At 34.4% G+C, this 24,258-nt stretch overlaps 1 protein-coding gene across 1 annotated transcript in view; it reads right to left on the minus strand.

Annotated features, from left to right (window-relative positions):
* The window catches only part of LOC125647216 (MAM and LDL-receptor class A domain-containing protein 1-like), a 35,744-nt gene that overhangs the window by 5,382 nt on the left and 6,104 nt on the right, over nt 1-24,258 (minus strand). Inside the window, exons 5-25 of the mRNA XM_048873910.2 lie at nt 24,064-24,168; nt 20,278-20,374; nt 20,033-20,168; nt 19,456-19,531; nt 18,442-18,639; nt 18,100-18,229; nt 16,327-16,443; nt 15,858-15,964; nt 14,466-14,587; nt 13,990-14,135; nt 13,430-13,540; nt 13,154-13,245; nt 12,346-12,481; nt 10,449-10,624; nt 10,228-10,309; nt 9,942-10,091; nt 9,385-9,512; nt 9,072-9,201; nt 3,655-3,836; nt 2,992-3,073; nt 264-374 (exon numbers count right to left, since the gene is read on the minus strand). Coding sequence (XP_048729867.2) covers nt 264-374; nt 2,992-3,073; nt 3,655-3,836; nt 9,072-9,201; nt 9,385-9,512; nt 9,942-10,091; nt 10,228-10,309; nt 10,449-10,624; nt 12,346-12,481; nt 13,154-13,245; nt 13,430-13,540; nt 13,990-14,135; nt 14,466-14,587; nt 15,858-15,964; nt 16,327-16,443; nt 18,100-18,229; nt 18,442-18,639; nt 19,456-19,531; nt 20,033-20,168; nt 20,278-20,374; nt 24,064-24,168 — 2,614 coding nt within the window. The remainder of the gene's footprint in view (nt 1-263; nt 375-2,991; nt 3,074-3,654; nt 3,837-9,071; nt 9,202-9,384; nt 9,513-9,941; nt 10,092-10,227; nt 10,310-10,448; nt 10,625-12,345; nt 12,482-13,153; nt 13,246-13,429; nt 13,541-13,989; nt 14,136-14,465; nt 14,588-15,857; nt 15,965-16,326; nt 16,444-18,099; nt 18,230-18,441; nt 18,640-19,455; nt 19,532-20,032; nt 20,169-20,277; nt 20,375-24,063; nt 24,169-24,258) is intronic.

A 24,258-nucleotide genomic window follows, 5' to 3' on the forward strand; every position in this document is an offset into this window, starting at 1 on the left:
TAGTCCTTTTAAGTGGAAAATGAAGTTAAGACCCGTAGGATAACGAATGTTTTTAAAAGCATGAAATTACCTGTAAAGTTAATTTTGGGGTCCAAAAAGTGGAATATTAAGTATCTAATGGTTCTTTTTTCTCTCGGTTCCTCACACGTTCTTATAAATGTATAATAGATGTCTTAACTTGCAGCACTCTAGTCTAGCGCGTTTGGGAGAGGGGTGTGTGTGGGTGGATAACATTTCTCCTACTGTTTTTATGATACTCTTACCTAAGAGTTCACAGTTGTTGCCCCCGTAAGCACCGACACAGGCACACGTGTATCCGGCTACTCCGTCAGAATCACACCTTCCACCATGTCGACAAGGTTCCCCTGCGCATCCTGCAATATGAAGAGAGATTGACAAATATCTATTCTACTACTTACCTTATATCGTCGACTGTCCTATTTCGGTGACTGACCAGAATCGGTGACCTTTTGTTTACGTGTGCGCGTTCTCGTTTCCGGGTGTAGATTGCGTCATCAATTTTGCCGTAATGTTTGCAAACATATACATGCATAGAGTACGTCTTCAATTTCCCCCCGAAAATGAACAACTAGAAGAAGAGTATGCAAAAAATCAACACGAGCACCCCAAAAATAAGCCCACTCACTTACTGCTTTTTCAAGCAAACCTTCAAATTAATATAAAGTAAACCAAAAGTCTAGAATTCTACACTATATTATTTTATTCATTGACGTTTAGTTGCACAGTCCTCCTGTATATACGTTTTAACAGTTACAAACTTTTGGCAAACCTTTATTAACAATGGTCACCGAAATAGGTGACGTCACCGTTTTAAGACCACAAAGTGAAATGTTTTTTGTTACGAAAATATATTAACGTACCAATGGAGTTGGAATTTTTGGATGAAAGTAAAGGAATTTAATTACTTTAAAGGTAGGTGTATTATTTATTTATCTAATCCAAGTGATTAATGAGAAAATCACGGTTTATCACTAAGGTCACCGAAACTGGTCAGTCGACGATACATTTATATGGTAGTCGTTATCATTTCTTAAAGGGACTGATTCACGATTTCCCCCAAAGTTTTGTTTCTCGCGTTTATTTTTAAAGGGACCGATTCACGATTCCCCCCCCCCCCCCCCCCCAAATTTTCTCTTTCACTTTTAATGATCAAAATCTACTGTCTAATGTGTCGGTTAAGAGGGTTCACACGTATAAAAATCAAGGTTATACATTATCACAGAAGCTCATTCTAGAGAGAAGATTGCGGTATGTTATTGTTTACAAAATTTTCAAAAGAAATGGATATCGATCCAAGTTTATTATATCTTTCATATTTCAAGCCTTCTTTGGGTAGAATATGTCATCTGAAAGTTAAAATTTGTGACTATGCAAAATAAAGATGCTTTATATTACAAAATCAATATTTCACTTATTTGTTTGTATACATAAAAAGACTGGAGTCTTTGTTTACATAACACATATCTAATGCTATAATATTGCTTTTATTCTTGCAATATTAAATCAGTTATATTTTTAATGTTTACCATCAAAAATGAAAAAAATATTTTTATCAAAAATCATGACCAAAATCTACCGTTTAATGTGTTTAAAAGGTATCACAAAAAATGAAAGGGTGGTTATATACAACTTGACAGAAGTTCATCATATTTATTGTGTAAACAAAGATGGAGGTAAATTAATGTTTACGAATCGTAATCGGTCTAAGTTTATAATACACATTACATATCACATTTAAATTATTCTTTAGATAAAATGTGTCATTTGAAAGTTAAATTTGTGTCAGTGTAAAATTAGAATGTTATTAACATTTTACTGGTTTGTTTATTAACATAAACAAGGTTCGAGTCTTAATTGTTTACTTAACGTAGTGTTAAGGCTAAACCATTTCTCTTATTCTTGTATAAGAAGGTCCAAATTTTGGTTGTCATCTTTAAATGAGTTGTATTTAAGTTCTTTAATTAACATCAAATTGAAAAAAAATATCTATTCCTCGAAAAAGAAAATGAATCTGTCCCTTTAAAAACCAAATATGGGTAATTGAAAAAAAATACAAAACAAATTTTAGACACAGTATCAAATTTATAAGCAACCTACTTTATATTTTGATCGGTTGCGGTAGCTCAGACATAGGTAGCGATTGCTCCTCCGCAAAACGCTCGGCATTTAGAAGTGAGAATCATGGGGGCTTTCGAATGACCTTAAAAACGGAGATTTCATGTCGCGACAGGCGTTGGCACGATAAAGAACCCTCACTGCTTCGGTCGTAAGCTTCTAAGCATAGATCTAAATTTGTGGCACTTCACCAACAGCTTGTGACGTCTCAAAGAGTGAAAAAATTCTCGAAGGGACGTAAAATAAACACGCAACGCGTTATATTTTGATTGTTAGACAAAGCCGGCTGCTTCACAATAATACGTGCTCAGATGCTGTGTCAGCGTAATCAAGTTCAAGTTCCTTATTACTTTAAGCTTTACAGCTTGTCAGTTCAATATTTCAAACAATATAAACATGGCGGCGGTACATTTACTGGAGAACATATATACCTACGTAATTACAAATATCAGAATCATGGATTACAATTTTCTCTTAGGATTATGGTATTATATATACATGTATATATTCCAAGGTGACAAAGATCTTTGAAATTTTCCGTGTTAAACAATTGTATCAATTTACACAGTCGAAGCCGTGATTTGTAAAGATGCATTAAGTTGTTTCAAGTCTCGCTTATATACATGTATATAATCAATTTCCTACCACCTCACTTACCATTCCTAGCATAAAGTAATGTTATAAATATATGTTTACGAATGTAATTTCCACTTACCTCTTTATCTAATATTCAGAAATACAACACAATTTCTAACATTTTTCAGAACAACTTTTATTGGTACTTAGACAAGATATGTAGTAACAGAATTATTATTGACAATGATCCACTTTCTAGAGGAAAAGCACCACTCGTACCACATATCCCCTCGCTCAGGATGACGTCATCAATGGCTATGTCGCCTCTGTAATTTGATCCGCAGACGCCCTCAAAATATATCTACAGAGGTGGAAAACATATAATTATTAGTATTTACTAAAAACTCTCTCTTAACCGTAACATTGAGAAACACTAAGGGTAACTACATGAACACATTGTCAGCTGTTTTAAGTGGTGAACTAGTGTAATTAGAAGATAACGAGTTAATGTGATATAAATAACACCCAAGGAAATAGTTTGAAGGTAATAAATAAATTAAGGGTTGGATGTTTGTGTAAATTAATCACGTTTTGATAGGATTATTTTTAGAGGGGAGAACTATGCAAATTTCTCATAATGGCGAACGAAAAGCAAAGCGACAACCGTTTCTAGATCGTTTCCATCTATTCTGTATATACGCTGCGAGTCTTCCGCAACTTCTGGTAACATTTTTACGCGTTTCATTGGAAAGGGATACATCAAAATTAGAAAACAAGTCGACTACGGCTGCGTTTACAAATTGTCCACGATTTGTAACAAATCCATGTCTCTTGTAATTTGATTGATATGTTTGCAGATTGGATGTTCACTGGCATACGTCTACATGTCACCGAGAATAAATTACGTGAATATATGGCAGTACAGGTAATGTAATGATATACTTGAAGTCCGTTTGTTGGCGGGATTTCTACAGCAACTCTGTTCCATGAATTTCCTTGATTTCCTGATCGTTTGAATATCCTGTTGACCATTCCTTTACTTCCGGTATAGTAGACGCTCAGTGTTCCCATTCCATTCAGAGTCCCGTACATGTGGTACGAAAAGCTGAGACACTGGGTTGTTTCTAAAAACATTTAAGCACTGAATGATGCACCGTATGAAATACTGTCAACTCGAGACGAAAGCTAATTAATGGTAACAAATCTCCAGACAACAATGCTAGGCTAATCAAAACTGAGAATGATATAAAAAGATATTTATCAAAAAGGTTTAAACCTGAGTTTTATAGCATTGTCAACGTTTTAGAAGTATATATCTTATTTATACATTGAAAGGGAATTACAAAAACAGAAAGAGAAATGGGTTAGCGAGCTTGTTAATATGCTACAATGTGTTAACTTTAACTTTCTGCACGTAAAATATACTAATAATGTTTTTGAATAAATTAGTTGTGACTGTTATTGATCAAGATAACACAAGGAACATAAATCAACCATTTCATTAAAACAATATAGATAACGAACAGAGGTCAATCGCATAACTCCTATAATGAATACAAAATCAAGAGAAGGGCAAACACGGACTCCTGGACACACCAGAGGTTTATTCAGGTGCCTAGGAGGAGAAAGCATCCCCTGTTAACCGTTCACACCCACCGTGCACCCTGTATCTTGATAAGGTAAACCGAGAAATCCGTAGTCAAAATACAGTATACAAAGAACTCCCTAACAATTTGTATGAAGCACATCAGACAGCATTCGACCCAGTGATAGTTTGTATTTGCAAATTAAACCATTAAAATGACATTAGAGTATTGCGACATACTGACATTAAATGCGAAAGTTGAAACCCCTGTGACATCAACTTGTTTACAAGTGGTCTGCCTCGATTTCATAATTGATCATACTTCGAACATGTTCATGCGTATCGAATCAATTGAGAGACATGAACACCATATGCAGGTGAAAATGTAATATCATGGGAGTTGACGATATGAAGAATACTAGTAGACTAATTAGAATAGGTATTGACCTTTTCGCAATTAAAATACACAAAGTTTGATAGAACACTCTAGGAGTATTTTCAGTTTTAAAAAATGTATATAAGCAATATCTTGTCTCCTCAAAATTTAAGATGGAATATTAAAATGTGGAGGTTATTGGCCAAAAAACTAAATTTCCAGACAAAATATCGGGTTAATCAATTAAGTCCTTTATAATAGTCAGTGTTGTTTATTGGAAAATATATACATTATCCAATTTACTATCGTTACAATAACAGTGTGCCACTTTGCTTTACCGAGCATTCAAATTTAATTCACTGCTTGACAACAACAGTAAAATTGAATGCAACATGTGTATTATAATATATGTATATAATACAATAATTCCAATATCACTTATTATATTTGTTTTGATTGGACAGAAATAAATCTAAACGAGAATTTACACACCAATAAATCCAAAAAACGCCATGTATACATTCGCGCTTGAAAACAAATAACATAGTGCGGGGGTAACAATACAATTTTTTGAAATTGATAATACAATGAACGAATTGCTTCGCACCTTTATTCAGTTTGTGAGTAAAATGTCCCGAGTTTACACATCGATAAATTCTTCAAAAAGAATGTTTAATCCTATAATATTGTACATCGCATGCAGTTAACATGGAGGACATGTAATCTCTTATGGCCAATAAAAATTTGTATAATCTTTTAAGTACGATAATTTTTTTTTTTTTTTTTTTACAATTAAGAAGCTGCTTAAATTCATAATTATCTGACCTATCTGAATAACATCTATCTACGTTTGATAAGATCGTATGGTATCCATAAAAGTGAGTTTAGATGACCACACTACGTCATTCATTCAATGTAATTAGTCACTTAGAACAAAACTAAAACCTGTTTCATTGAAATTATTGAGAAGTCTCGCCAAGACATTTGCAAGCTCGATCAAGGAAATATAGTGTTTTCAATTTTGTAATTCTTATTACAAATAGTAGAGACTTGCAACAAATTCAGATGTTGTAAAGTAAGTACTATCGTTCAAACAACAGCATACTACTTCGCTTGAAAACAGAATGGCATAGCGTGGTCATCCAAACACCAGACGACCATCAGTGAGTTAAATTTGCCCGCGCGATAAAGCGAAGCGACACGCCGTTATTGGAACGGTAGTACATGTCTAGTATTCTCTTTAGAGAAGTCGAGAGGCATAGCCTTCATCGACTTCTCTTCACAAGCATTCATGTTATGATTCTTGAAAACGTGTAAATGCCGGAGTCGGTGACGGTTTATGCTTCGACCGACGTTTCGACTCAGATGTGCCTGGATTTACGCAATAAACAACTTGCTTTCAAACATTTAGTAGCAATGCACAAATCTGTTACAAGGAAATCAACACTTACTTGCTTTTAATCCATTTTCAACATGTCCCCTGTCCCGGGTTTACGTTAACTGGTCTTGGGAGCTGTCACTGTAGGGGACCAGTTAAGAAAAAAGCAGGCTAACGTAATCAGAGTAACTGTTGTGATTTAAACCCGGGACAGGGGCATGCCTCTCGACTTCTCTAAAGAGAATACATGTCTAGGGGTATAAATATTTACAATAAATTAAATCAATCAGAAATGGTAAAATTGTGCAAAATAGATTTCTGGAAGAAAGCCTTCTACCACAATTTGTAGTCCTTTCGAAACCCTTTCTAAATCTCAATTCGCATAAGAATTTCCACTAGATAGGATTAAAAAATATATACATGTAAGTATACTCGCGCCAAATAAGTATTGAACTAGTCCCTAGTCAGTTATAGTGTCTTGCGCGGTTGTGCTAAACAATTGAGAAGCTAATTGGTTTTGCCTCAAAGTAAAATTAACATAAACCTATTTGTTTTTCCATTTCATGAGATCATCAACTGATATACTGAACATCAGAAAGCTACATGTTTATATCAAAAGGTTCTATCCAAAAACCACTGAGAGAAAAGATTCAGAACTATTAGAAGTTGTAACTGACCAAAGTAACGGAGTAATCTTGCATGATATTTTGAACTCGTGGGGCTAGTTTAGATGCTCTACTCATAATCTTTTCTTACCCCCTCTCTACCGTATCGGTCAATATGATCGATAGCGCGTAAAAAAAACAGGACTACATAAAAGGAGTATCTTTAAATCTTTGAAACTACAGACATAATGTACTAGTATATGATTTGTATGTCATACTTTCATGTAAAATACTCGAATTTGATTAGTTGGGTGATAGTATCTAACAACGGGTAACAGTAGTTGACAACGGGTGATATTATATTAAAAATTATCACATAAACGTACGGTTTGCTGTAGATTGTTATACGACGTCATTTGAACGTTTGTAATAAACGCGAATACCTGCATCGATATACGAAATATCGCACGACAGTGATTGATCAAATGTCAACAGACTTAAATTTTTCTGCTTGTCTGTTTATATAACATTCAGTATAATAAAGCTATGGTTTTCTCGGGATGAAAATTTTCAATGTTACCCTCAACTACATGCAATATTAAAATACATATCCACTATACATGCAGTACCTTATATATTTTTAAAAGCATATATATTCCCTGCTTTCGAAATATATAAAAAAATATTTTCATTGTCGATGCAATGTTATATGAAAATAGAAGTTTTTTCACATGTACGTTTTCTGGCTATTTTCTTGTAAATGTTTAAATAGATCGACATTTTATCCATGTTTACATGTAGAAATAGGGAAAAGTAAATTCACTCAGTAAAGGTAGAGGAAAATTTTCCTTTTTTGATGAGCTCTTGTTTGTGTTCTCTTTCTCGATAGTTTTTATTTTACAATAAATGAAATTGAGACTTTCTCTGCAGTTTGCTTTAAAATATCAGAGGAAATTCAGCCTACCTTATATATTATTGAATTTCCTTGTAGTTGCTCTGTTTTGTAGAATGGACAGACATATATTTATATATAGCGTTAATATTACAATGTACAGACATATGTTTATATATAGCGTTAATATTACAATGTACAGACATATGTTTATATATAACGTTAATATTACAATGTACAGACATATGTTTATATATAGCGTTAATATTACAATGTACAGACATATGTTTATAGATAGCGTTAATATTACAATGTACAGACATATGTTTATATATAGCGTTAATATTACAATGTACAGACATATGTTTATATATAGCGTTAATATTACAATGTACAGACATATGTTTATATATAGTGTTAATATTACAATGGACAGACATATGTTTATAGATAGCGTTAATATTACAATTTATTATATACTTTCAATTTCTTCTCTTCTTTTTTCTTTAAAAGTTTGCGGGCATATATCACACGATATATGCCCGGAAACATTCCGGCCCGCAAACATTACGTCACAATCAATACACAAACAAATTACTACGTCATTAATTTTCAAATTTTTCGTGTTTTTCATCTTTTACTCAGTTAAACCAATAAAGAAATTGTAAAAAATAAATTATTGTTAGTTTCTAAATGAAATTGAAAGTATATAATAAAAAGGTTATAGACTTTATATGGGAAATATGACGACCTCGTTTTTTGTCGCGGACGGACCTCGCAAGCTCGGTCCGTCTACGCGCCAAAAAACTCGGTCGTCATATTTTCCCATACAAAGTCTATAACCTATAAATATTACAATGTACAGACATATGTTTATATATAGTATTAATATTACAATGGACAGACATATGTTTATATATAGTGTTAATATTACAATGTACAGACATATGTTTATATATAGTGTTAATATTACAATGTACAGACAAATGTTTATATATAACGTTAATATTACAATGTACAGACATATGTTTATATATAACGTTAATATTACAATGTACAGACATATGTTTATATATAGTGTTAATATTACAATGTACAGACATATGTTTATATATAGTGTTAATATTACAATGTACAGACAAATGTTTATATATAACGTTAATATTACAATGTACAGACATATGTTTATATATAGCGTTAATATTATACATAAGACCAAAAGGTGTAATAAATCACCAGTGTACAATGTGTATAATTTATGCCTGTTTTTAAGGGAATTTCTAGCCCCTTCCATTTGAAAACATTATGAACTTCAACTAACATTGACACAAAACAAGAAACCCGACACGTACTTTTCTGTGTCAAAAGAATGCATACATTATACATTCGATAGTTGGTATATACATGTACAAATTAAATATCCAAAGTGCTTTACGCAGTTATGGGATTTTTTAAAATAGATCTGCATGTTTACAATTGTTGAGTGTGATTTAAAAGATTTGTTGTAATATAACAACCATTACCTCCGAGAGTACCAATAGTTCTTAGAACAGCTCTGTCGCCCATTCGTCTCGGACTAGACGATTCAATGAAAGCATATCGAAGTCCTCTGTATGCTTCAGTTGGTCCTGTATTAGAGGATGAAGTTGGACCCTAGAATATTGGTATGCATGTGTGACTTTAAACTTGGTATCTATTTATAAAAACGACAATTTACTGAAAGAAATATTTGCCGATATTTTAATTTCTCTCAAAGTATGGAATAATTTGGTAAGATCTTCATAATTATATTGGAATAAATCTGGTATAATCATATACAGTATATATTCCTCGTACCGAATGTCCCACTGTCCAGTCAAAATCATCCATTTGTAATTCTACCATGGTTCCATCTTTCTTTTGAACTTGTTTTGGCGCAATATTCTCCACAAAACAGCTGGCTCCAATTTCAAATCCGCATGTCACTGATGTCAACATTAATTCAAAGGTAGACTAAATCGATTTTTACCGTATTCACTTTGACTCACTGAATTTGACGATTTCATATTAGCCCAAACGTCCTTTAATTCGATTTACAAATGATACATTGACAGGGGGGTATGCTTACTCCTCCTAGATACCTGATTCCACCTCTGGTATATCCAGGGGTCAGTGTTTGCCCAACTCTTTATTTTGTATTGCTTATAGGAGTTATGAGATCGATCACTTTTTGTTATATTCGCCTTTCATTCTTAACTTGGCTTTTGACATGTTTAGTCAGTCGTCTCATTCAATGAGCCACAAAGTGAATGCGGTGATCCTGAAATCATTCTAATGATATCGAAACATGCAACATTTGAAATTTCTGACAAATTCACCCTTATATTTATTAACTGTGAAGAAAGTGAAAATACCATTGGAAGACAGTGCTATTCTTGGCTTTGTGGTAGAAGTCGGGACTTGTTTGTTGGGCGTAGTCTCAATATTATTGGTGATATTACTATCCTCGGTGGACGTGTCGTCGACAGTAGTCATGGAAGGTTGAACAGTAACTGCAGCATACGCTGAATACAGACATTGTATCGTGTGGAATCGTACTAGTATTATTACAATGCGTAACATGAAAACAGTCAGAAAGAAGTACTTTGTGGGGAAACATTTTCGTGTGTTTTTTTTTTTAAGAAAAGAACTTGTACGTACAACAGTTACGACTCGTAAGTTCTACAGAATCAATCGCAATATCTCCCGTGTATCCTGACCCTCTCACTCCCTCAAAACTGATCTAAAAAAGTAAACTCTCTACAATCACATTGTACACTGCATACTATTCTAGAAATGTGCATGCATTCTCAGGATTCTAGGACCACATACCGATATATGTGAAATACTTTAATCGAAGATTTTTTAAAGAAAACCTGTACCTGTAAGTTCTGCACTGCGGGAATGTTGACCTCAGCCGGTATCCACTCGTTGCCATGATCATTAGATTTTGTAAAAGCCAGAGTTTTTACAGTTCCTGTACCACTGAAGTACACGGATAATGAACCAGTAGTAGAGCCGGACATATGATAATAAAACTTCAGGCATCGTTCCTGTGCTATAAACAATTGTTAATAATAACACTGTTTACCATGTAAACAACAGATTTGTAATCGTAAAAGGAATAATTGATCGTGATACGAAAAAATCAAATGGTTAAGAATTTTGAAAGATGAGAGTAGAGATGAAAAAACGACCCACCCACAACATAATAAGAAATTGCCTTGGAATAAAAGTAAAAGGGATGGAGTGAAGCAAGACATCATGTACCCATGTAACGGCCATTACTGGACTCTGACATTATCATGTACCCCTGTAATGACCATTATTGGACTCTGACATCATGTACCCCTGTAATGACCATTACTGGACTCTGACATTATCATGTACCCCTGTAACGACCAATACTGGACTCTGACATCATGTACTCCTGTAACGACCAATACTGGACTCTGACATCATGTACCCCTGTAACGACCAATACTGGACTCTGACATCATGTACCCCTGTAACGACCAATACTGGACTCTGACATCATGTACCCCTGTAATGACCATTACTGGACTCTGACATTATCATGTACCCCTGTAACGACCAATACTGGACTCTGACATCATGTACTCCTGTAACGACCAATACTGGACTCTGACATCATGTACCCCTGTAACGACCAATACTGGACTCTGACATCATGTACCCCTGTAACGACCAATACTGGACTCTGACATCATGTACCCCTGTAACGGCCATTACTGGACTCTGACATCATGTACCCCTGTAATGACCATTACTGGACTCTGACATTAGCATGTACCACTGTAACGGCCATTACTGGACTCTGACATTATTATGTACCCCTGTAACGATCATTACTGGACTCTGACCTTGATTACTAATGATATCTGAAGTAGAAATGAATACATACATCTGTAACTAGTACATTTATTGTGGTTACTCTTTATTTGGTACCCGAAGCATTATAAACATTTTATTACTGATGTATGACCTTGTCCTGTCACAGTATGACCTAGAAAGCACTGAGCATCTTTTCCCCCAACTACAGTCTCAATACTAAGTATGAGGCTGAAAACAGGTACTATTTAGATTATGACCTTAAAATTGTTACGATCGCTCACTATTTTGAATTCATACCTTTTGAATTCAAAAGTTAAACCAGAAGACACATTTTCTTTCTTTGTAGGAGTTATGAACACCATATAGTGTTTAATACTGAAATCTGGAACGGTAAATGTACTTTTATATGCATCATGTTTTCAGTTTTGTTCCTGGGTTACACAGATACATTCAGTTGGTGTCAACTTCCAGCATCCCTTGCAACTTTGTTTCGGGGAATAACGATCGTACATATAATTTTATGAATAACAACTACTGAATTGAGGGGAGTTTATGCGTCTGCTCGTATATAATGTTGCTAAATTTACAAAATGTTCATGTTTGAAAATACACGAGGGCATGAACTGCCATATTGTACGCATACTTATAAAGTGCATTAGCGCCTCGTTAAAAGTACATGTATGCTGACCTGAAGCGTTGCTGTGCAAATCCTCATGTATTTTCAAAAATGAAATTTATTTCTTATCATTACATTCTCTTTTATTTCTAACGGAATTCCCAGCCATCAAAATAGCCTTACTATATCTATCAAGATTCATACGCACAATTTTCACATTCATGGGGCTATTATTTCAGTGGGTTAAGATATCGAAATTTAAGCAAAAACATTGGAAATGTAAATATTCGCATTCATATGTTCATTACCATTAGAAAATCGGACAACTTTGGTACTTAAGATTGCAGTATCTCCCTGCGTCCTGGGCATAGACGTCTCAATGTACATGTAATATTTCCCCGAATGAGCGAATCTTGGTCCCGTATTTGAAGAAGGGGTTGAATCCTATTCAGAAAATTACAATGGTAATCTTTATAGAGATTCAGCATTTCATTTTCATGACATTCACTAGCTGCAGAACTGTAGTTCACTGAGAAAATATTCGGACAGATCCGAGAACTACAAATCCACCCCTTATAAAAACCCTCGACTTACGACGCACAAAAAATGCACACGGCTGAGGCCTTATATCGCTATATTCTTGCATCACCGTCTCATTAATTTAAAATCAAAATATTTCTAGGAAAATATATTGGCACTTTTTTTTTTATCTTTAATTCATGCGATGCAAGAATATAGCGATATAATGTCTAAACCGTGCGCATTTTTTGTGCCCCGTAAATCGAAGGTTTTTATATGGGGTGATTCTGTAGCTCTCTGATCTGTCCCAATATTTTCTCAGATAGCTACGGTTCTGCAGATAGACATTCATTAAAAGTTTGCTATGGTTTGTCTTCCAAATTAGTTGAATAGTTACTTTCTGGGATGAATGATTTAGCAGTAAAGTTGACAACACTATTCGAATTAATTTCTATCAACTAATACATATATATTGATTGGTTTTATGATTATATGTTCTATTATGCATAGATTAATATCAAATAATACAATTCAATTAATAGCACTGGATACATTTATTACATTTATCTTTTGTTTCAAAACATGCTAAAAGAATACTGAGTTCAGGGTCCAGTCAAACGTGTCTCCTGCAACATTTTGTAAAAACGTTAATCCATGGTCATCAAAGTTGGCATACATATTCATGGACTCTGGAAGAATAAGAAATTCATGAGATCAGCGCATGGTAAAATACCTTGTTTTGCAAGACATTCAATTCCAGAAATATTGCGATCGTTAGTTTCTCAATGTTTGGCAGCTTTGATGTATTTGACACTAATTTAAACAAAGAAAATTGTGTTTACATACATACATGTATACATGTATATATATTACCATCACTGACTTGATCACAGTTAGTTCCAGAAAACCCAGCGTGACATTCACACCTGTATGACGTGTCAGTGTTCAAACATTTGCCAAACTTGCAGGGATGGTCAATGCAACCTTAAAACACAATTAAACAACCAATTTAAGATTTGATCACATAATCCGTCAAAGTAAGCTAAAATACTGTATGTTTACTTTGATACAGAAATTAATTATACTAGCCTTTTTTTCAAACTGAATTAGACGATGTTTTTTATATTCTCTTATGATTTTGTTATCTCTGAAATTACGTCTTCGATATTTTCTATTAACAGTTGCTTTATAAAACAATACGTTACCATCTTTTTCCATGAGGAAATCCAACACTCACTTGGCCCTATACTTCTGACTGTCAGATGAAATTAACACATTATACTCACTTGCCCCTATACTTCTGACTGTCAGATGAAATCAACACATTATACTCACTTGCCCCTATATTTCTGACTGTCAGGTGAAATCAACACATTATACTCACTTGCCCCTATACTTCTGACTGTCAGGTGAAATCAACACATTATACTCACTTGCCCCTATACTTCTGACTGTCAGGTGAAATCCTTTAGATGCTGGTTTATCGCTTGAAACAGCTGTATTGAACTTTAAGATCATCACATTCTTTAACTCGTCTGGTGTTGTGTAGAATCTTTCAGCTTTTCGCAGACCGCATAGTCTAATTTCATAAACCAATATCTTTATATTCATCATAAATTTCTTATTCAATACACACGAGATTAGGATAGTGTTGAGAAACCCAAACCGTCGGTTTTTTGGTCAATCCATCTAACTCATAAAATATTGGATTCAGAACCCGGTCAATTCCTGATTAGCTTTCACAATCTAATTATAATTCGGTAACATTGCTTACATTCGTAGCTGAAGTAAGATAGATGATAAAATACCAGTAAAAGTAACAGTAGAAGCTGTTTTATATTCTAAAACAAACTATTCCCTCGCACTAAAAAGTAATGAATATAAATATATACATAGTAAGCCAACTTACTCGGGACCATCTTGTCCCATGAGGTTATAACGAACTTCCAGCCAATGATAGCAAGCATCGAAACCGTTGTCTGAAAGATCCATAAAATCTATCGTCATCTGTATGTGTCGATAGCTAGGTGCCTGCAACAGAAATGGTGAGGTAAATAAATTCATCTTATTAAGTAGGTTGTTTGTTTCTTTTACGTCCCGTTGAGAATTTTTCACTCACATTGATAAGTCACCAACTGTAGGTGAAGTACCAATCTCTCACCAGAGGGCGTATTACGCTACGCGACAACACATCTGTCAACGTCTGAATGTCAAGATTCCTGGCAAAACTTATTTCTACCTATTGCATTATAAAGTATGATTTTACAAGTTTTAGTGTTAAGCTTAAAATCTTACAGTAAGTTCACAAAAACAACGAATTTCATGATTATTCTAGTATTATTGGATGAATGAATGAATGAATATTTATATAAAACCTTTTAATTCGCTCAGGTGTCTCATATTTACCAGCTTCTGCGTTTATAAAATTCAGACAAGTGTTTGATTTGCTTAGATATGATCATTACAGTTTGATATGCTAAGTTAGTTTTAGTACGTTTTGATATGATTTTAGACGTTGACAGAGGTATTAGTGGAGCATAGCAGGAACGATAACTCTGGGTAGAGATTGGTGAAGTACATGTACCACAAATTTAAACCTATGTTTAGCGCTCGGGGCTGTAACAGTGAGGATTCTTTAACGTGCCAAAGCCTATCGCGACAAGGAACCTCCGTTTTAAAGGACATATCCGAAAGACCCGTGATTCCCAGCTTCTAAATCCCGAACGTTTTGCAAAGTATCAATTACTACTTATGTTAACGTCTTGGGTTTACGCGGCCATGGCACGAACGGGGCTTAAATTCACAACCTACAGGTTACGAAACGAAAACCCTACCACCGAGCTCTTGGAATTATTCCATGTTCTCGGTTAAAAATGTTCCTTCGCCAAGAGCCCGGCATTAAAAGTCAAAGTTACAGGTCATTCGAATACATGTCCCGCGTCACAATTGCCATTGCCACGATAAGGGACACACCCTGCTAGAGGCCGGAGTTCATGTATGTAGGTCAAAATTTGTGGTGATTCACCTAAAACTATATGTGCCATCTCTATGTGAGTGACACATTTTAGAATTTATACTTTAAAAACCAATAAACAACAACAACAAAACCCACAGCAATTTGAGAATACATAAAATGTCGTAAAGAAAAGCTTTACCACCATTCTGTACCCAAATTGGAATTAAAGTTTAGAATGTAATAGAACTGTAGATTTATGTTACAAAACCCGCACTAGCTCCTTTGCGGAGTATTTTGCGAGCGTTTATAATGAAGAAGGATATTGAACTTGTTTACAGTGAATACCTTCACCAGCCAGACGCACTCTTCTCCTACATTGTAATTGTGGGGATAGTTTGATGATGTAATCGTTTGTTCTTCGTTTATCGATAATGATATCACACCTCCACAACCTGAATCAAGTGTTTCATTAATTAATGTACGATGCGCCGAATATCAGTAAAATGAGTGATTATAGATGTAACAAAGTCCTTTCTAAAAAGAATTGTCTGTCGTCTTTTAAGACTCATTCGAGTATCAAAATTCGATAAAATGAACAGGAATTAACTATAAGGAAATCTTTTAGATCACAAACATTAAGAAATTCTGAATTATGGGGACTTTTACAGGAAATGTATCATGGCAAGTTATCTTTTGTTGGCAAACTGTTACATAATTCCTGCATACGATTGCAACAAACATATTGTATTCAAAGTTACGTCTGAAATAGAATTCATCATACCATTGTATCCTAGATGTCGCGATATTTCTTTACCTTCACGTGACCTGACAGACGAGCACGTGCTGCCTGTTAATCCCGAAGGACATTGGCATCGACAGTTCTGGTTTACATATCCGCCATTTTCACATTGAGGTGGGTTGTTGCACCCTACTAATAAATGAATAACTTATAATCTATATAATAATGTATCTATAAATCAAACAAAGTACAATGTTTGACAAATTGAAACTAGAAAAAACAAGATGTCCATGGGCCACAATGCTCACCTGAGTTTCCTTGGCCGTGCTGTTCTTCATCACCATATGTTTATTTTCATGACAATTTTTAAACCCATATTATGACCTTAACTTAGCCACACATTGGGTTATTATTTCACCAAACTTGAATCCACACAACATAGGAATGAATAAATATGACTAATATGGTGTTGCTGTCTGGAGAAGAGTATCTTAAATAAAGATTTAGATTTCTCCCTATCTTTATGTAGAGCATTATGTAAACAAAACTTCCCAAACTTTCATAACCACAGGGTTCATGACAAATATTGAATTTACATAAATTGGGAACGCTTGCATATTGACACAATTTAGTGTGGCCCTGCTACTCTTGAAAATATTTTTCGTCAAAGGTCCTACATATTCTCAACATGCCTTATATGTACATGTTGGTCTTTAGAAAAGCTTTTTAATACATGGACATGTATGTTGCCATATAAAAATTCTGTAGCCCCCCCCCCCAAGGGCCACAAGCAAACTTGAATATGCACTACCTGTGGGTACTTGCATATCAATACTACTAATCATGCCACTGTTGCTCTAGAAAAATATGAATTTTAAAACGTTTTCCCCTTTATATCCCAATGTAAAATACAGTTCCCCTATTGTGCCATGATTTGAACACATTTGAATCTATTACATGTATCTGATGATGTTTGTATATAAGTATGGCTATTCATGACCCTGCTGGTCTTCAGAAGATTTTTAAAAGATATTTTCCATATATCCCTTTGTAGAACTTTGATCCCCAATTTTGGTCCCACCCTACCCCCAGGGACCATGATTTAAGTCATTCAAATCTCCACTCATTAAAAGGACTGATTCACAATTTCCCCCGAAATTTTGTTTTTTACTTTCAATGATCAAAATCTATTGTCTAATGTGTTTAAAAGATTTCACCAAACAATTGATGTTCTACATTATCACAGAAGCTCATTTTAGAGAGTTTATTATTTGTTTTGTAAACAAAGATTGCGGTATGTTATTGTTTTCGAAATTTTCATAAGAAATGATTATTGATCTAAGTTTATAATATCTTTCACATTTCAAACATTCTTTGGGTAAAATGTGTCATCTAAAAGTTAAAATTTGTGATTATGCTGCTTTATATTACAAAATCAACATTGCACATGTTTGTTTCTATACATGAAAAGACTCGAGTCTTTGTTTACATAACACAGATTTAGGGCTAAAATATTGCTTTTATTCTTGCATTCAGAAGGTCAATATTTTGACTGTCAACATTTAAATCGGTTATATTTTTAATGTTTAACATCAAAAATGAAAAAAAAAAATTCTCAAAAATCGTGAACCAGTCCCTGTAAGGACGCTTTGATATCAGTTTTGTCTTTTCTGGTCCAATGGTTCATGGGAAGATTTTTAAAAGATGCCACCATATTTTCACTATTTCTTAGTTTACGGATGGACAGATAAACACAGACGGCGGACAAAATTTGATCAGTAATGTTCACATGAGCTTTCAGGTCAGGTGAGCTAAATACCAAACATTTATTGAGTATAGAACTCTTACGTGTGCATCTGTAGGCTGTAGTAATTTCCCGCGCGTCATAGTACATTAGACCTTTGGCTTTGTCGGCCAAGAATGCCAGTCTCGGATCCTTGGAGCGCATTGTCGGTTTACTGCTGTCGATGGCAAAAGCCTGTCAACAGTTGATAGTAGTGGTGATGATTGTTAAATTTTGAACAGAGCAACACATATATGACATGACGGTAGTAAAGCAGGTTAGTTTTAGACAGTAGAAATTTTATGTGTGTACTGTACATAATAGTTTGCTAAATAAATTAACCATCGTAAATAAGTTATCAATTTTTCAAAAATATAAATGAGATGAATATATCACACGTATCTTACGCCAAGACTATACTGAAGAACGGATGATATGTCATATGGGTATGTCAGTCTGGTATCTAGTGCTCTAAAATTAATGTTGTTTATCCCACCGCCTCTAATGTTGTCACCATAGAGTTCGACGTATGAGTCCCTGTCTCTTCGGTTCTGCTCGTGCCACATTCCAAGGGCGTGGCACATTTCATGAACGGCTGTAGCTACCTAATAATATCCTGATTTGTTTACTTTAGTTTCGTTGCACAAGGCCGCCGGAACGTCTTGTATAAATACATTAAGACCTGTGTAACTTCTATTACAAGGCATCCGATTGGGGGAAATTATCCCTTTCTCTGCTGCGCAACCGGCGGTTATTTTTAGACATCTAAAATGGCCGCCGGTTGCGAAGTGCAGCTGGAGAGAAGGATGTTTTTCGCCATTGGAACTATTTGGCACATGTATTTTTCAATTAAGGTGAGATTATCAATTCGAAAATGTAATGCGATGAAAAATATAGGATGCTCTTTTGCATTACATTGTGCATAATGTCTATGTACTCGTGAAATTACAGAAAGCTCATCGGGTCCAAGCTTATTTCGAGTAAAATAAATAGGTCAAAGCCTTTGGTTGATTCTCGAATATTTCAGGAAGTACTTGGAATTTTTCGACGAAATTGATGATAATCTAGACGAGTTATATGCAAGGTGAAAGCTACAGAGTGCGGTATAAAATGACAATAGTTAATTTTTTAAATCACCAAAAATTGTGTATTTTGTAATAGGAATTGCAAGACTCTTTCTACCATATTTATCAAGGGTACCCAGATGTTTGGTGGGTCTGTGTCTCGATGCATATCAACTACATGTCTCTCTATTCAAAACAAATTTATAGATGCTACATATCAAAATCACTATAGTTAAATCCTTCGTGATAAAATGAATTGTGTATCTTAATCTGAGAACGATGGATTAAAAAAATCTTGTTTAATTGGAGAATAACATAGTACAAATGGTAAACCAAACATTTAAAACAAGAACATACACTGATGCATCCTGGGTCTTGTAAACTTAACCCCTGTTGTCCCCATCCAATCATACCGACGTATGACCAACAACCACTGAAATAAACATTTAAATTTATTAACGTTGAATTTGTTTTTTCTTGTATCGTCTCATTTGTAGATTTTCGAGGTCAGTATTTACAACATTGACCTCAGATAACTAAATCTACGACATGTGGGAACTACAAGAAGTGTTTAGTATGACCAATGAAACACATTATGGCGTGTTAAAAGAAATCATGATATTTTTTCCAATAAGTCATTTAATACAATGCTGGTAATTTTAGTCGGATCTATTTTTCAGCAAACCTCCTAAACTATCGAACAGCCGTGATCGTTCTGTTAATGAAACCACAACTACGGAATCTACGATAAACATCAAAGTTTAAACTTTTTTCATTGTGATAATGTAAACATGAACCTAAATACACTGTATTTTGAAAATAGCACAGTGCTACGATGACAGCGTGTGTGCATAAAAGATTTTCATAGCGTTTTGCATCTTCCATGATTATTTTATCTGGAAAATATTCTTTTAAGTAAATTTCGAATACTTACGACCCACTGAAAATGCGGACGTAGTTGCCATGGGTAACGGAGTTGGCCAATGGGGTTCCCAGAGAAGAAAATCTTACACAGGTCAAATTATTCATCATTTCGATACCTGTGCTGATAACATCTCTTGAGTCGGGAGCTTAATATAGAGCATATAGAAACTAAAATAAGAATGCATTTGTTCCAGTACACTAGATGTATTATAACAGAACATGCGTTGAATTTATTTTACTGAAAACTAAACATACAGAGATTTGAGTCCAGCTGGAAAGGAACGATGCCTTTTGTCCACAGTTGATCTGGCACCATGAAATTTCTTTTCCTGCGTTTTTTGAAATCCTTAGACTGAAAAAAAAATCTTTTGTGATAGGTCACAGAATTGAGATTTATTTATTTATTATTTTTTAAATTCACATTTATATCTATCATAATTAACGTCATATTTTGTATAAAAAAATATGTAATAAGAATGATTAAGAAATTAGAGACTATTTTTGAAAGTTTTATTGGAACATGACATGATTTGGTCACGTGGTCAAATCAAATACTAATGCCCGAAAGGCGTTGTAGTAAATTTGGTCACATTCCAACTCTTTGTCATGTCCCGATGCAACTTAATGGTATCTTATTTCTTATATTTCTGTCTTTAATCTAATTTAAGTTTTTATACTTCGTTATCTCATAAACAACAATGCTACACAAGATATAGTTCGTTAGATTTTCAACAACAAATTGTTTTAAAATATATCTGAAACAATTCTATACCTGTAGATATAAGTGACTGAATTCAAAGTAGGGGAGTTGGTCGTTCAAATTATGGCAAATTACTTGAAGCGGGATACGAAGTTATCGAAGAAAGATTTCGACAGGAATTCGGAAGGATTCGCATATTGGGAATGAATCCTGTCAATGTTAAGCTCTCTAAGAGAGCTTCGGTTTGGTGTGCAGGGGTTGGACATTCATCGACAATATTTGAGATTGTGGACGGTGCGATGGTGGGGACAGGTGTAGTCGGGTTGAGATTGTGGGGACAGGTCGAGGTGCAGGTGACTGAGTTGGTTTTCTTCTACGAGTACCAGGTTGTGCAAGATTGGATAAACAGGGACTAACAAACGGTGTTTGAATTCAGAAGAGAAGTTTTAGGGAAGATTCGCAGCAATGACTAGAAAATAGTGAACATAATTTGTCGAGTCTCGAAAACAGTGTCACTTAAAGATCATGGATGGCGCTTGTAAAAAGACGCGTAGACATTGCTGTATTTGACAGATTTGTCGGAATGATTCCACTGAGTATCTTTTTAGTTAGTTTTATATTGTTAAAAGTCCCTTTCAAGAATTTTTCACCATTGCCAGTGACGGGCTGCAAAATTTGGGTCTCATCCGAAGGACCGTTCCATTTAGTCGCCTCTTACGACAATCAAGAGATACTGAGGACCTACATGTATTCTAACCCAGATCCTCACGGGATGATTATCCTTTTGTTCAGGGAATTTACAGTGTATGGCAAAAATATTTGATACATTCCAAAGATACGGCATTATTTTGGCATTCTGTTACATGTAGACAAAGATACAGCATTATGTTACATGTAGACAAATACAGCATTCTGTTACATGTAGACAAATACAGCATTCTATTACATGTAGACAAATACAGTATTATGTTACATGTAAACAAACACAGCATTCTGTTACATGTAGACAAATACAGCATTCTGTTACATGTAAGCAGATACGACATTCTGTTACATGTAGACAAATACAGCTTTCTGTTACATATAGACAAATACTGCACTCTGTTACATGTAAATAAATACAGCATTCTGTTACATGTAGACAAATACTGCATTCTGTTACATGTAAACAAACACAGCATTCTGTTACATATAGACAAATACAGTATTCTGTTACATGTAGACAAATACAGTATTCTGTTACATGTAGACAAATACAGCATTCTATTACATGTAGACAAATACAGCATTCTGTTACATGTAGACAAATACAGTATTCTGTTACATGTAGACAGATACAGCATTCTGTTATATGTAGACAAATACAGCATTCTGTTACATGTAGACAAATACAGCATTCTGGTACATGTAGACAAATATTGCATTCTGTTACATGTAGACAGATACAGCATTCTGTTTAATTTAGACAGATACAGCATTCTGTTACATGTAGACAGATACAGCATTCTGTTACATATAGACAAATTCAGCATTCTGTTACATGTAGACAAATACAGAATGATGTTACATTTAGACAAATACTGCATTTTGTTACATTTAGACAAATACAGTATTCTGTTACATGTAAACAAATACAGCATTCTGTTACATGTAGACAGATACTAGACAAATATAGTATTCTGTTAGATAGAGACAAATACAGCATTATGTTACATGTAGACAATTACAACATCCTGTTATATGTAGACAAATACAGCCTTCTGTTACATTTAGACAGATACAGCATTCTGTTACATGTAGACAGATACTGCATTGTGTTACATATAGACAAATACAGCCTTCTGTTACATGTAGACAAATACAGCATTTTGTTACATGTAGACAAATACTGCATTCTGTTACATATAGACAAATACTGCACCTTGTTACATATAGACAAATACAGCCTTCTGTTACATGTAGAGAGATACAGCATTCTGTTACATATAGACAAATACAGTATTCTGTTACATGTAGACAATTACAGCATTCTGTTACATGTAAACAGATATGACATTCTGTTTCATGTAGACAAATACAGCATTCTGTTGCATATAGACAAATACAGCATTCTGTTACATGTAGACAAATACAGCATTCTGTTACATATAGACAAATGCAGCATTCTGTTAGTTGTAGAGAAATACAACATTCTGTTACATGTAGACAGATACGACATTCTGTTGCATGTAGACAGATATGACATTCTGTTATATGTAGACAAATAGAACGTTCTGTTACATGTAGACAAATAAAGCATTTTGTTACATATAGACAAATACTGCATTATCTTACATGTAAACAAATACAGTATTATGGTACATATAGACAAATACAGCATTCTGTTACATGTAGACAAATACTGCATTCTGTTACATATAGACAAATACAGTATTCTGTTACATATAAACAAATACAGTATTCTGTTAAATGTAAACAAATACGACATTCTGTTACATGTATACAAATACAGCATTGTGTTACATATAGACAAATACTGTATCATGTTACATATAGACAAATACAGCCTTCTGTTACATGTAGAAAGATACAGCATTCTGTTACATATAGACAAATACAGTATTCTGTTACATGTAGACAAATACAGCATTTTTTACTCATATGAAGACGTCACTATTGCCGGTAACGGGCTGCAAAATTTGGGTCCTATCCGAAGGACCGCTCCATTTAGTCGCCTCTTACGACAATCAAAAGATACTGAGGACCTACATGTATTCTAACCCGGATCCCCACGGGATGATTATCCTTTTGTTCAGAAAATTTACAATGTATGGCGAAAATATTTGATACATTCCAAAGATACGGCATCCTTTGGCATTCTGTTACATGTAGACAAATACAGCATTCTGTTACATGTAAACAAATACAGCATTCTGTTACATATAGACAAATACAGCATTCTGTTACATGTAGACAAATACAGTATTCTGTTACATATAGACAAAAACAGCATTCTGTTATATGTAGACAAATACAGCATTATGTTACATATAGACAAATACAGCATTCTGTTACATGTAAACAGATACGACATTCTGTTACATGTAGACAAAGATACAACATTCTGTTACATGTAGACAGATACAGCATTCTGTTACATGTAGACAAATACAGCATTCTGTTACATGTAGACAAATACAGCATTCTGTTACATGTAGACAAATACAGCATTCTGTTACATGTAGACAAATACAGCATTCTGTTACATGTAGACAAATACAGCATTTTGTTACATGTAGACAAAGATACAGCATTCTGTTACATGCAATGTGTGCTCATACTTTTTCTGATTCAAGTCCTAGCCGTACTCTTTGTCTGTGTGTAAATCTGTGTGAATCAAGCTGTTGTCCTCGAAACCTTCCACTATGCTGAAAATCCACGTGCGGCTGTAAAAGAAAAAGGGATTATTTAATTCCAAAAGTATGCAACAGCTGTTAGGTAGACCTAAATAAAAACGTTCTCTATCTATCTATCAA

The sequence above is a fragment of the Ostrea edulis genome, chromosome 6 (genome assembly GCF_947568905.1).
Source record: "Ostrea edulis chromosome 6, xbOstEdul1.1, whole genome shotgun sequence".
Lineage (NCBI taxonomy): Eukaryota > Metazoa > Mollusca > Bivalvia > Ostreida > Ostreidae > Ostrea > Ostrea edulis.